Source organism: Oncorhynchus masou, chromosome 20 (genome assembly GCF_036934945.1).
Source record: "Oncorhynchus masou masou isolate Uvic2021 chromosome 20, UVic_Omas_1.1, whole genome shotgun sequence".
NCBI classification, from domain to species: domain Eukaryota; kingdom Metazoa; phylum Chordata; class Actinopteri; order Salmoniformes; family Salmonidae; genus Oncorhynchus; species Oncorhynchus masou.
The window spans coordinates 3,529,613-3,544,672 of record NC_088231.1 but is presented as its reverse complement, the minus strand read 5'-3'; the positions used below and the strand labels follow the sequence as shown (position 1 = coordinate 3,544,672).

The following is a 15,060-nucleotide window of genomic DNA, read 5'->3' as shown; positions in this document are numbered from 1 at the left end:
CATGACCTTTGTTTTTGAGTTGTTCAGAAAAAGGTTAGAAAATGCCTGTTAGACACTAAGAAAGCTTTGTTGCACAAAATCTGGGTTAGGGGCCAGCTGAGTATAAGACTGTATCGTCTGCATATAAATGAATGATAAAGCTTCCTACTGCCTGAACTATTGTTGTTGATGTAAATTGAGAAGAACGTGGGGCCTAGGATTGAGCCTTGGGTTACTCCTTGGTGACAGGCTGTGGCTGAGACAGCAAATTTTCTAACTTTAAACAATGCGCTCTTTGAGAGGAGTAGTTAGCAAACCAGGCCAAAGAACCCTCAGAGACACCGATACTCCTTAGCCGGCCGACAAGAATGGAATGGTCTACCGTATCAAAAGCTTTGGCCAAGTCAATCAAAATAGCAGCACAATATTGTTTAAAATCAAGGGCAATGGTGACATCATTGAGGACAGTTAGGATCAGTTTTATCTCCCCTTTAAATAAAGGATGTGCTGTGGCTGCCTTCCAAGCAATGGGAACCTCCCCAGAGAGGAGAGAGGTTAAAAAAGCCTGGATAAAGGCTCGGTGATGATAGGGGCAGCAACCTTAAAGAAGAAAGGGTCTAAACCATCTGACCCAGATGTTTTTTTGGGGGTGAAGTTTAAAACGTGCCTTTAGTACCTTGGACTCAGTGACTACCTGCAGGGAGAAACTTTGTGGTGGGGCAGTGGAAAAAGGGGAGAAGTTTTGTGGATAGTCGCATTAGAAGGGGTGTGAGATCAGGAAATGTTGGACGGACAAGGAGGTATGGCTAAGTCAAATAGGAATCCTGACTTAATGAAGTGGTGATTAAAGAGCTCAGCCATGTTCTTCTTGTCAGTAACATCCACATCATCAACATTAAGGGACATGGGCAGTTGTGAGGAGGAGGATTTATTCGCTACTTCTTTAACTTTCCCAGAACTTCTTGAGGTTAGACCCACAGAGAGAGAACTGCGCCTTAAAGTAACTAACTTTGGCCTTCCGGATAGTGCACTTATTTCTCATTTGCTTGAACGAGAGCCAGGTGAGTTGGTCTTGTAAACTAAGACTCTTTCTGCAGATTAGTTTGTCTTAAAACTAAGAAGGCTCTTTCTGAAGGGGATTTGGTCTTAAAAACTAAAAAGACTCATTCTGCTGGTGAGTGTCACGCCCTGACCTTAGAGAGCCTTGTTATGCCTCTATTTTGGTTTGGTCAGGGTGTGATTTAGGTGGGCATTCTATGTTCTGATTTCTATGTCTTCTATTTCTTTGTGTTTGGCCGAGTATGGTTCTCAATCAGGGACAGCTGTCTATTGTTGTCTCTGATTGGGAATCATACTTAGGCAGCCTTTTTTACCTGTTGTGATTGTGGGAAGTTCTTTGTTAGGGGCACAATGGCCCTTATAAGCGTCACGGTCATTTTGTTAATTCTTGTTTTGTTAGTGACATTTTATTCTAAATAAAAGAAAATGTACGCACACAACGCTGCACCTTGGTGTCAATCCAACGACGGCCGTGACAGTGAGTTGGTATTATAAACTAAGAAGACTCTTTCTGTAGATGAGTTGGTCTTATAAACTAAGACTCCTTATGCAGGTGAGTTGGTCTTATAAACTAAGAAGCTCTGAGAGATCAGTTATCTGCAATAACAACTAAAACAGATCACCACAGATCTGCTGGTAATTTGTAGGAATTATAACATTTACCAACAGTGGACAAACAGGCCTATGATCCCAGTCAGTCGAACAACACATCAAGAATTATGAAGGGTCTCTTCCCTGTGTTTATAAAATGTGTTTAAAGTTTTTCTTTGCATTGAGAGAGAGAGAGAGAGAGAGAGAGAGAAAGATTGTGCGTGTATTAGGTTGACCTCCTGGTCCATTCTTTGGAGAAGTGTCTTCTACCTCTTTGTCTTGGTGCTGGTCTCATGGTCCCTCGGTGTCTGCACTGCCGTAGATGTCCACAATCATCTCCCCAGCTTCACTTCTGTCAAACTTGACCCTCTTGGTCACATCTGGGACATGTTCTTTTCCTTTAAACATATTCATCTGATTCCTGAGTACGTAGTGTAGACTTACCAGACCTGGGATGAAATACTGTATGACAATATGAGAATGGCTTGCCAAGGAGAACTTCCAAATGGACAAATTTGAGGTAAAAAGGAGTTGGATCAGTCAATAACCAGACAGATTGATTTCTTATTGCTCACTTTAATACATTGTACAGGATGCGAACAGGTGACTGACATTTCAACATAAAGCTGACATCTTCCTCAGAGTCACCTGACCATTGCACACAAATCTTATTTATAGCCTTGCGGCCCATTGAGACACAACAATGTAAAATAATTCTAATGATAATATGTTCCAAGGTAAACTGCAAATTATAGCATAAAATAATAAGATAAACAGTGTGTCTTGTTAATCAATAGGCCATGTCAAAATTTATATTTGGGTCTGTGAATTCGGAGACGACGAGACCTAATAAATTAATCCAGTGTCTGAGTACTGCCAGAATGACTCTCTATATGAAATTATTTAAAATACTTCTGTTGCAACAGACAATTCCCAGTACCCACCTGGCTCTGAAGGCAGGCTAAAGCAAACGCTCAAAGCTTTTGAACGATTTCAAGTTGTATTTGAACCCAGGTCTCACACTTATCTGATGTGCACCTATCAGGAGTCGACTGTACTGACTTGACAATCTCATACTGGTCCCTTCTGTCTGTTCTAATGCAGCTGTTTACTTTCAGTGATGTGTCTCAATCATTGTCTGTGTCTGATGTGTCCATTTAACCACTGAAGACAGGAAGCTACTAATGCATCCCAGGAAGTAGATGGGAAAGTGATTCATATGTTCAGAATGAAACAAACATAAATGAGTAAGTATGGAGACAGAATAAGAGCGGGAGAGTCAGAGAGAGAGAGAGAGAGAGAGAGATAGATGGGGAGATGGTGGATGGGTAGTTGTTACGGTAGGTTATTGTTTACACAACTCACAAATCCAGAAATGTTTTTGTACACAATTTAAATCATTCCATGTCATTTCAGGCTGGTCTTGTCCATTTTGTAGTACAACACAGTCCTCCCCCGGAAAGGTTGAAACACTTCGTCCATTATTAGGCTGGTTGATCATCCAGTAACTATGTTAACAACACAGAGAACCAGACAGTCACACTGTCAGTAAAACATCATCCTAAATAAAAGACATAATGCCTGTGTTTCTTCAGCTTTAAAGCCACACGCTGTCTGATGTGGGCCACCAACAAAAAGTAAAAAACATACAGTGCTCAAAAAAATATAGGGAACACTAAATAACACATCCTAGATCTGAATGAATGAAATATTCTTACTAAATACTTTTTTCTTTACATAGTTGAATGTGCTGACAACAAAATCACACAAATTATAAATGGAAATCAAATTTATCAACCCTTGGAGGTCTGGATTTGGAGTCACACTCGAAATTACAGTGGAAAACCACACTACAGGCTGATCCAACTTTGATGTAATGTCCTTAAAACAAGTCAAAATGAGGCTCAGTAGTGTGTGTGGCCTCCGCGTGCCAGTATGACCTCCCTACAATGCCTGGGCATGCTCCTGATGAGGTGGCGGATGGTCTCCTGAGGGATCTCCTCCCAGACCTGGACTAAAGCATCCGTCAACTCCTGGACAGTCTGTGGTGCAATGTGGCGTTGGTGGATGGAGCGAGACATGATGTCCCAGATGTGCTCAATTGGATTCAGGTCTGGGGAACGGGCGGGCCAGTCCATAGCATCAATGCCTTCCTCTTGCAGGAACTGCTGACACACTCCAGCCGCATGAGGTCTAGCATTGTCTTGCATTAGGAGGAACCCAGGGCCAACTGCACCAGCATATGTTCTCACAAGGTGTCTGGGGATCTCATCTCGGTACCTAATGGCAGTCAGGCTACCTCTGGCGAGCACATAGAGGGCTGTGCGGCCCCCCAAAGAAATGCCACCCCACACCATGACTGACCCACCGCCAAACCGGTCATGCTGGAGGATGTTGCAGGCAGCAGAATGTTTTCCACTGCATCTCCAGACTCTGTCACGTCAGTCACATGTGCTCAGTGTGAACCTGCTTTCATCTGTGAAGAGCACAGGCCGCCAGTGGCGAATTTGCCAATCTTGGTGTTCTCTGGCAAATGCCTAGCGTCCTGCACGGTGTTGGGCTGTAAGCACAACGCCCACCTGTGGACGTCGGGCCCTCATACCACCCTCATGGAGTCTGTTTCTGACCGTTTGACCAGAAACATGCACATTTGTGGCCTGCTGGATGTCATTTTGCAGGACTCTGGCAGTGCTCCTCCTGCTCCTCCTTGCACAAAGGCAGAGGTAGCGGTCCTGCTGCTGGGTTGTTGCCCTCCTACGGCCTCCTCCTCGTCTCCTGATGTACTGGCCTGTCTCCTGGTAGCGCCTCCATGCTCTGGACACTACGCTGACAGACACAGCAAACCTTCTTGCCACAGCTCGCATTGATGTGCCATCCTGGATGAGCTGCACTACCTGAGCCACTTGTGTGGGTTGTAGACTCCATCTCATGCTACCACTTGAGTGAAAGCATTCAAAAGTGACCAAAACATCAGCCAGGAAGCATAGGACTGAGAAGTGGTCTGTGGTCACCACCTGCAGAACCACTCCTTTATTGGGGGTGACTTCCTAATTGCCTATAATTTCCACCTGTTGTCTATTCCATTTGCACAACAGCATGTGAAATGTATTGTCAATCAGTGTTGCTTCCTAAGTGGACAGTTTGATTTCACATAAGTGTGATTCTTGGAGTTACATTGTGTTGTTTAAGTGTTCCCTTTTATTTTTTTTTGAGCAGTGTATATATAGTGTCAAAAAATTCCTTTTTTTGTTTCTTTAAGAAGATAATGCTTGGTTTCTATAGAGCTCATTGAATGACATCTATGAAGGGAAAAATGTGTTTTCATGAAGATGATCTGAAGCAATACCATTTGTTTTCAATGTCTCCATATCACAACTGGATGGTCAAATCTCTCACCTTGTTATCAGTGGTGTGCCGTCAACCCATTTCCAGGACCCCTCAGTCTCATTGTCAGTCAAACCGATCCAGAATCTCTTGTTGAGGGCAAAGAGAAATCTCTGTTGTTGAGAAAGATGAATGAACACTGTCAAAAGATGTTTATCATGTCTCTCTCTGTATGTATTTATCAATCTCCCCCCACTCTCTCACCTGTTCCTCTCTGCTGTTTACGATCACCAGGTCTGCTCCTTTCTCCATACAGTCCTGTCTGCTCTCACTCCAGGTTTTACTCTCAGAAGAGACGAAGTACCAACAGGATTCAAACTTGTTCCAGCCTTCAGAACAGGTTAGATAAAACATTCATTGGCATCTCATTGTTCTTCACTCATTAATGAAAGAATACAAAAAAGCATGTTAGTATGCGTTCAGGGCCGTAACCAGGGATTGAATTTCAATATTAAAAAAAATGCTTTTAAATGGTTTTTGGAGAACAGCAAAAACAAGCAAAAGTTACCCCAGCCTTTATCACATTGGCTGCTGTAGACTCTTTCACCTCAGTTGATCTACAAACACACAGCCTAATAGCTATACAACATTAATGTTATACCCCGGAAAGGGGAGAAATATGAGAAATGAGTTACACTGACAAGTAGCGTCAGTGACTGTTCAGTCAGTTGTAGTATTGAAATGTGTAATTCATCATCTCTTGACATAGATATGGCTTTTCTCAAATGAAATTGCGTTCACATTTGTATTACTAGGCATTACTAATCCAGCTCCGCACAAACAGATATCAATGGAGCACACAGATGATCATGTTGTCACATTCACTTGAATGATTTGAATATTACTAAGGATTCTGTATTAATATCAGTGATGTTGTGGTTAAAAAGATGTGTAATAGGTAAACTATAAACTCAGTGGTGATCGAGATAAGAAGAACAACCAGTGATATTAAGGAGATGTAGGACTATTTTACACCTGCATTGTTAGCATTTTGAGTGCATTTAAATGTAGGCCTACAGGGAAGATAAGCCATGTGAATATGTTCATATTTAAACACATCTTCTTTTCTTTTAGTTCCTAACTTCTTTGATACAGATTTAGTCTGGGGACCCCACATGGGACCCCAACCCTAAGTTTGGGAACCACTGTATTAACCTCTCTCCGCCTTGCTTCCTCTCTCTCTCTGTTTCCTCTGCTTCCTCCTGCATGCATTGCAGCCTCCATCAGCCTCACCACTGAGCGTCACATCACTGGCTGTCTCAGTAGACTAATCTTTGTAAAGCAAAGTTATTATGAGACCTTAGTAGCCTATTTGTTGCTACTGCTGAGGTGGGCTCCTTTTAACGTTACCATCGTACTTCATCATTCTAGCTGGCTAAGTAATACTAGCCAGAGCCCTTCAACATTACTTATACGACCCAGAGCACTTATACATTACTTATACTACCCAGAGCCCTTCAACATTACTTATACTACCCAGAGCCCTTCAACATGACTTACACTACCCAGAGCCCTTCAACATGACTTATACTAGCCAGGGCCATTCAACATTACTTATACTACCCAGAGCCCTTATACATTACTTACACTACCCAGAGCCCTTCAACATTACTTATACTACCCAGAGCCCGTCAACATTACTTACACTACCCAGAGCCCTTCAACATTACTTATACTACCCAGAGCCCTTCAACATTACTTATACTACCCAGAGCCCTTCAACATTACTTATACTACCCAGAGTCCTTCAACATTACATCAAATCAAATCAAATCAAATTTTATTTGTCACATACACATGGTTAGCAGATGTTAATGCGAGTGTAGCGAAATGCTTGTGCTTCTAGTTCCGACAATGCAGTAATAACCAACAAGTAATCTAACTAACAATTCCTAAACTACTGTCTTATACACAGTGTAAGGGGATAAAGAATATGTACATAAGGATATATGAATGAGTGATGGTACAGAGCAGCATAGGCAAGATACAGTAGATGGTATCGAGTACAGTATATACATATGAGATGAGTATGTAAACAAAGTGGCATAGTTAAAGTGGCTAGTGATACATGTATTACATAAGGATGCAGTCGATGATATAGAGTACAGTATATACGTATGCATATGAGATGAATAATGTAGGGTAAGTAACATTATATAAGGTAGCATTGTTTAAAGTGGCTAGTGATATATTTACATCATTTTCCATCAATTCCCATTATTAAAGTGGCTGGAGTTGAGTCAGTGTCAGTGTGTTGGCAGCAGCCACTCAATGTTAGTGGTGGCTGTTTAACAGTCTGATGGCCTTGAGATAGAAGCTGTTTTTCAGTCTCTCGGTCCCAGCTTTGATGCACCTGTACTGACCTCGCCTTCTGGATGATAGCGGGGTGAACAGGCAGTGGCTCGGGTGGTTGATGTCCTTGATGATCTTTATGGCCTTCCTGTAACATCGGGTGGTGTAGATGTCCTGGAGGGCAGGTAGTTTGCCCCCGGTGATGCGTTGTGCAGACCTCACTACCCTCTGGAGAGCCTTACGGTTGAGGGCGGAGCAGTTGCCGTACCAGGCGGTGATACAGCCCGCCAGGATGCTCTCGATTGTGCATCTGTAGAAGTTTGTGAGTGCTTTTGGTGACAAGCCAAATTTTTTCAGCCTCCTGAGGTTGAAGAGGCGCTGCTGCGCCTTCTTCACGATGCTGTCTGTGTGAGTGGACCAATTCAGTTTGTCTGTGATGTGTATGCCGAGGAACTTAAAACTTGCTACTCTCTCCACTACTGTTCCATCGATGTGGATAGGGGGTGTTCCCTCTGCTGTTTCCTGAAGTCCACAATCATCTCCTTAGTTTTGTTGACGTTGAGTGTGAGGTTATTTTCCTGACACCACACTCCGAGGGCCCTCACCTCCTCCCTGTAGGCCATCTCGTCGTTGTTGGTAATCAAGCCTACCACTGTTGTGTCGTCCGCAAACTTGATGATTGAGTTGGAGCGTGCGTGGCCACGCAGTCGTGGGTGAACAGGGAGTACAGGAGAGGGCTCAGAACGCACCCTTGTGGGGCCCCAGTGTTGAGGATCAGCGGGGAGGAGATGTTGTTACCTACCCTCACCACCTGGGGGCGGCCCGTCAGGAAGTCCAGTACCCAGTTGCACAGGGCGGGGTCGAGACCCAGGGTCTCGAGCTTGATGACGAGCTTGGAGGGTACTATGGTGTTGAATGCCGAGCTGTAGTCGATGAACAGCATTCTTACATAGGTATTCCTCTTGTCCAGATGGGTTAGGGCAGTGTGCAGTGTGGTTGAGATTGCATCGTCTGTGGACCTATTTGAGCGGTAAGCAAATTGGAGTGGGTCTAGGGTGTCAGGTAGGGTGGAGGTGATATGGTCCTTGACTAGTCTCTCAAAGCACTTCATGATGACGGAAGTGAGTCCTACGGGGCGGTAGTCGTTTAGCTCAGTTACCTTAGCTTCCTTGGGAACAGGAACAATGGTGGCCCTCTTGAAGCATGTGGGAACAGCAGACTGGTATAGGGATTGATTGAATATGTCCGTAAACACACCAGCCAGCTGGTCTGTGCATGCTCTGAGGGCCCGGCTGGGGATGCCGTCTGGGCCTGCAGCCTTGCGAGGGTTAACACGTTTAAATGTTTTACTCACCTCGGCTGCAGTGAAGGAGAGACCGCATTTTTCCGTTGCAGGCAGTGTCAGTGGCACTGTATTGTCCTCAAAGCGGGCAAAAAAGTTATTTAGTCTGCCTGGGAGCAAGACATCCTGGTCCGTGACTGGGCTGGATTTCTTCCTGTAGTCCGTGATTGACTGTAGACCCTGCCACATGCCTCTAGTGTCTGAGCCGTTGAATTGAGATTCTACTTTGTCTCTGTACTGACGCTTAGCTTGTTTGATAGCCTTACGGAGGGAATAGCTGCATTGTTTGTATTCAGTCATGTTACCAGACACCTTGCCCTGATTGAAAGCAGTGGTTCGCGCTTTCAGTTTCACGCGAATGCTGCCATCAATCCAAGGTTTCTGGTTAGGGAATGTTTTTAATCGTTGCTATGGGAACGACATCTTCAACGCACATTCTAATGAACTCGCACACCGAATCAGCGTATTCGTCAACATTGTTATCTGACGCAATACGAAACATGTCCCAGTCCACGTGATGGAAGCAGTCTTGGAGTGTGGAGTCAGCTTGGTCGGACCAGCGTTGGACAGACCTCAGCGTGGGAGCTTCTTTTTTTAGCTTTTGTCTGTAGGCAGGTATCAGCAAAATGGAGTCGTGGTCAGCTTTTCCGAAAGGGGGGCGGGGCAGGGCCTTATATGCGTCGCGGAAGTTAGAGTAACAGTGATCCAAGGTTTTTCCGCCCCTGGTTGCGCAATCGATATGAAGATAAAATTTAGGGAGTCTTGTTTTCAGATTAGCCTTGTTAAAATCCCCAACAACAATGAATGCAGCCTCCGGATAAATGGTTTCCAGTTTGCAAAGAGTTTAATAAAGTTTGTTCAGAGCCATCGATGTGTCTGCTTGGGGGGGGATATATACGGCTGTGATTATAATCGAAGAGAATTCTCTTGGTAGATAATGCGGTCTACATTTGATTGTGAGGAATTCTAAATCAGGTGAACAGAAGGATTTGAGTTCCTGTATGTTTCTTTCATCGCACCATGCCTCGTTAGCCATAGGGCATACACCCCACCCATCTTCTTACCAGAAAGGTGTTTGTTTCTGTCGGCGCGATCCGTGGAGAAACCCGTTGGCTGCACCGCTTCGGATAGCGTCTCTCCAGTGAACCATGTTTCCGTGAAGCACAGAACGTTAGAGTCTCTGATGTCCCTCTGGAATGCTACCCTTGCTCGGATTTCATCAACCTTGTTGTCAAGAGACTGGACATTGGCAAGAAGGATGCTAGGAAGTGGGGCACGATGTGCCAGTCTCCGTAGTCTGACCAGAAGACCGCCACGTTTCCCTTTTTTTCGGAGTCGTTTTTTTGGGTCGCTGCTTGCGATCCATTCCGTTGTCCTGTTTGTAAGGCAGAACACAGGATCCCCGTCGCGAAAAACATATTCTTGGTCGTACTGATGGTGAGTTGACGGTGATCTTATATACAGTAGTTCATCTCGACTGTATGTAATGAAACCTAAGATGACCTGGGGTACTAATGTAAGAAATAACACGTAAAAAAAACAAAAAACTGCATAGTTTCCTAGGAACGCGAAGCGAGGCGGCCATACTTACACCACCCTGCGCCCTTCAACATTACTTATACTACCCAGAGCCCTTCAACATTACTTATACTACCCAGAGCCCTTCAACATTACTTATACTACCCAGAGCTCTTCAACATTACTTACACTACCCAGAGCCCTTCAACATTACTTATACTACCCAGAGCCCTTCAACATTACTTATACTACCCAGAGCCCTTCAACATTACGTATACTACCCAGAGCCCTTCAACATTACTTATACTAGCCATAGCCCTTCAACATTACAAATACTACCCAGAGCCCTTCAACATTACTTACACTACCCAGAGCCCTTCAACATTACTTATACTGCCCATAGCCCTTCAACATTACCTATACTACCCAGAGCCCTTCAACATTACATATACTACCCAGCGCCCTTCAACATTACTTATACTACCCAGAGCCCTTCAACATTACTGTAATAGAAGTCTCTGCTTCATAATCCTACAGACATGATGACAGATTACTACTAATGTATTGCTTATTTATTTCAAATGAATGGAAGTTCTGCTATTCTTTCACATTGTGTTATATCAATGAGTTTGTGACGTATTGACTGTAAGACTAACGCATTGATGTTATAGTTACCTGTGTGATTGTGACTCTGTCTGTTACTGTGTTTGTGGAGGGTAATCGGAAAAACATGACTGACTGACACATCTATAAGCGACTATTTAATAGTTTTGTACTCATTCTCCGAGATTTAACTTGTATTTGTTTGGGGATGTACTTTTGTCTGGCATCTCGCAAACACAGTCAGCAGCATCTCTAGTGTCTACTAGAGCGAACTACGAGCTGCGGTAGGTCGTTTCACGTCTCAGGCCATCGGCCAGTGCCATGAGAGGGAGGAGTTAGCCGTTTGAGAAAGTGGTGAAACGATGCTTAAAAGTCAAATTCAGGATGCAAATCCGGGTTGACTTTGGCAAACTTAACAAACAAACCACTTTTCTTTATTCCACTCATTTACAAAGAGGAGCGATGAGAACTCAGTCAGATTAAGAATCTATTTGATTCATGTTTCTCATTAGAAACATTTACTGAGGTCAGCACCTCAATGTCCTCATGTTGCTATGGCCCTGTGCATAATGAACATGTACAATTAATATTATGATCATGTATTAGGTAAACTCACCCGGAATAGAGAACTTTTCATCTTTCTCACTCTGTTGCTGGTCTCTCTCTTCAGTCAGACAGTCTGCTAAAAGAGGACAGAATATATTGGATGTGGTTTGCCAGTCATGTAAACGTATCTAACATTGGAGGAACTTAGTTAAATTCATCTGAATTTTGGATCTTGTTGTCAAAGTCTGTTATAATATGATGATTTAACAATAATCCATTCACATTCTAGTCGCAGGGAGATGTTGAGAGTGACTTGTAGAACACATAGCATCCCAAAGATTACAGCAACCATCCTGTAGATTCTTCTCCCTGAAATGTCAGGTCCTGGGGAGATACACACTGACACACAACATAATCAGCTACAAGAGGATCGTTTCTCACAGCTGTCTTGTGGTATTTTATTAGGATCCCCTTTAGCTGTTGCGATAGCAGCAGCTACTCTACCCTGGGGTCCTCAGGAATTGACTGTATCAGAATGACATGTCAGAACCTCTGAATACACTGAAAACATACATGCCTTTGCATATTTAAATGTGGGGTAAAATAATTACTTTTCCACTGGGACTTTTCTGTTTTTGTGTCATGTGTTTGTACGTCTTGGTCATTGTGTGTGTGTGTGTATGTGCGTGTGCATGAGTCAGTGGTGTAGAGCAGGTCTGAGCAAGGCCCCCCACACCCAACCTGGGAGGGGTGTCATTTTTTTGCCATGGGGAAGAGAGAAAATGTTGCTGTTTTAGAGCACATTTCCTGCTCTTCTACACATTTTGCCATGAGGCTGAGAGAAATGTAACAGGTTTAACGCTAATTTCCTGTAATAATAAAACAGTATTCAAGGCTTATGACATGTTCATTTACTCTCTGTGGTGTGAGAGGGGCCCGAAAGCTTCTGTGTGTGTGTGTTTGTGTGTGTTTGTGTGATAGAGTTTTCTGTGTCCTTACCTGAGGGATGTGTCTCAGTTGTCACTCTCCTCATTGCTCCATTCTGGTTTCCTTCAATAACCTTGTCAATTTCAACAACCTCTTTGTTGACGTAGTCATCCATCTTAACTAACTGTTTTATTACCTTTTTTAACTGACTTGTAATGGTAATATCTACTGTATGATTGATTCCAACTGTACTAACAAGTAGTTGTGTCGTAGCTCTGATGTGTGACTTCACCTGGTACCTCTCTGAGCTCTGTCTCTGGTCCACTGCAGTTGATATAATGTTGAGTATCCAACCACCTTCAAGCAGGAACATAGACCCGACAGGATCATCTCTTTATCGCACTGATGACAATTTAGAGGCATTTCTTTTGTAACAACGCTGTCTGTGTGTGAAATCAGTGTGAAGAGATATTATGAAGTTTCTGTGGAAAATGTCTTCATCAGAGGATTTAAAGGGAACTTCACTTGTGTGTTGTGTGTGTGTGCGTGTGGCCTGCGTGTGTCTGCATGCGTCTTGTACAGTATGTGTGTGTGTCCTCTCTGTACAGTTCTGCCCTCTGTCTGTGACCAACTGGAGGAGACACTGTTTTAAATATCTAATCACATTCAATCAGAAAGCTGGTAGACCTTGTTAAATGACATTGTACCTGTCATGCCTTGGTCTTAGTATTTTGTGTTTTAGATAATTAGTTGGTCAGGCCAGGGTGTGACATGGGTTTATGTTATTGTGTTGTTGTATTGGGGTTTTTGTAGGCATTGGGATTGTGGTTGATTTGTGGTGTTTAGTTTAGGTTTGGCTGCCTGAGGCGGTTCTCAATCAGAGTCAGGTGATTCTCATTGTCTCTGATTGAGAACCGTATTTAGGTAGTCTGGGTTTCACTTTGTATTTCGTGGGTGATTGTTCCTGTCTCTGTGTAGTTTCACCAGATAGGCTGTAATTAGGTTTCACGTTCCGTTTTGTTGTTATTTATTTATATCAGTTATTTCATGTACCGCGATTCATTTGTTTCATTAAAAAACATGAGTAACCAACACGCTGCATTTCGGTCCGACTCTCATTCAACAAACGAAGAACGCCGTTACAGTACCTTTATTTATTCATCTGTGCCTTTGTGATTATTATTATTAAAGAGATAAACGTATGCTAATAATAGGACATGAAAAGATCTACAAATGTTTTACTAAACATAGGTCTACGCTGGAAACGTACATCTTTCTAATAAAAACAATTCTGACGCGTATTTTACACATTTGGGAACATTTTGCTCCCATCCATCACCCGCTCTTACATTAACTCTTTCAAAAACATGGCAGTTGTCATGTTCCAATTGTTTATCTCATGACCATGTATTAGGTTTACAGGTTCGAGAACTTTCAATTAAGATCACTTCTTTATATATTTGGATTTATTTTGTTTAACCTTTATTTAACTAGGAAAGTCAGTTAAGAACAAATTCTTATTTGCAATGACTGCCTACCAAAAGGCAAATGCCTCGTGCGGGGACGTGGGCCAATAAAATAAATACAATATAAATATAGGACAAAACACACATCACAACAAGACAGACACAACACAACGTAAAGAGAGACCTAAGACAATAACATAGCAAGGCAGCAACACATGACAACACAGCATGGTAGCAACACAACATAACACCATGGTTGCAACACGATATGGTAGCAGCACAAAATATAGTACAGACATTATTGGGCACAGTCAACAGCACAAAGGTCAAGAAGGTAGAGACAACAATACATCACACAAATCAGCAACAACTGTCAGTAAGAGTGTCCATGGTTGAGTCTTTGAATGAAGAGATTAAGATAAAACTGTCCGGTTTGAGTGTTTTTTGCAGCGAACTGAAAAGAGGAGCGATCCAGGGATGTGTGTGCACTTTGGGGACCTTTAACAGAATGTGACTGGCAGAACGGGTGTTGTGTAAGGAGGATGAGGGCTGCAGTAGATATCTCAGATAGGGGGGAGTTAGGCCTAAGAGGGTTTTATAAATAAGCATCAACCAGTGGGTCTTGGGACGGGTATACAGAGATGACCATTTTACAGAGGAGTATAGAGTTCAGTGATGTGTCCTATAAGGAGCATTGATTGCAAATTTGATGGCTGAATGGTAAAGAACTTCTAGCCGCTCGAGAGCCGATCTATAAATTATGTCTCCGTAATCTGGCATGGGTAGGATGGTCATCTGAATCAGGGTTAGTTTGGCAGCTGGGGTGAAAGAGGAGCAATTTCGATAGAGGAAACCAAGTCTAGATTTAACTTTAGCCTGCAGCTTTGATATGTGCTGAGAGGAGGATAGTGCACCGTCTTGCAATACTCCCAAGTACTTGTATGAGGTGACTACCTCAAGCTCGAAACCCTCAGAGGTAGTTATAACACCTGTGGGACAAGGGACATTCCTCTTACCACACCACATGACCTTTGTTTTTGAGTTGTTCAGAAAAAGGATAAGGGTAGAAAATGCCTGTTGGACACTAAGAAAGCTTTGTTGCACAAAATCTGGGTTAGGGGCCAGCTGAGTATAAGACTGTATCGTCTGCATATAAATGAATGATAAAGCTTCCTACTGCCTGAACTATTGTTGTTGATGTAAATTGAGAAGAACGTGGGGCCTAGGCTTGAGCCTTGGGTTACTCCCTGGTGACAGGCTGTGGCTGAGACAGCAAATTTTCTAACTTTAAACACTGCACTCTTTGAGAGGAGTAGTTAGCAAACCAGGCCAAAGAACCCTCAGAGACACCGA

The 15,060-nt window shown here is 43.2% G+C and overlaps 1 protein-coding gene across 3 annotated transcripts; it reads right to left on the bottom strand.

The window, feature by feature from the left end:
- Positions 1–2,461: 2,461 nt before the first annotated feature.
- LOC135506698 (C-type lectin domain family 4 member E-like) lies at positions 2,462–12,497 on the bottom strand. 3 transcript variants are annotated; one of them, XM_064926029.1, is made up of 6 exons: positions 12,314–12,497; positions 11,597–11,713; positions 11,385–11,450; positions 5,218–5,342; positions 5,026–5,102; positions 2,462–3,137 (listed from the first exon to the last, which is right to left on the bottom strand). In XM_064926029.1, the coding sequence occupies exons 1-6, from the start codon at positions 12,414–12,416 to the stop codon at positions 2,975–2,977; spliced, it is 651 nt and encodes a 216-aa protein (XP_064782101.1). In that variant the 5' UTR covers positions 12,417–12,497; the 3' UTR covers positions 2,462–2,974. The 3 variants fall into 3 exon arrangements, with proteins under 3 accessions (XP_064782101.1, XP_064782099.1, XP_064782100.1); XM_064926027.1 differs by having other exon boundaries at positions 2,463–3,137; positions 5,026–5,126; positions 12,314–12,496; XM_064926028.1 differs by having other exon boundaries at positions 2,463–3,137; positions 5,026–5,126; positions 11,385–11,447; positions 12,314–12,496.
- Between the last annotated feature and the right edge of the window lie 2,563 nt (positions 12,498–15,060).

Bases quoted from the DNA above. Each gene is read 5' to 3' on its own strand.
- LOC135506698 (XM_064926027.1), bottom strand. From the start codon at position 12,416: ATGGATGACTACGTCAACAAAGAGGTTGTTGAAATTGACAAGGTTATT. The intron at 11,714-12,313 runs GTAAGGACACAG...GTTGTGTGTCAG, and splicing joins AACTGAGACACATCCCTCAG to TGTGTATCTCCCCAGGACCT. The intron at 5,343-11,384 runs GTGAGTTTACCT...CCTGTTCTGAAG, and splicing joins TGAAAAGTTCTCTATTCCGG to GCTGGAACAAGTTTGAATCC.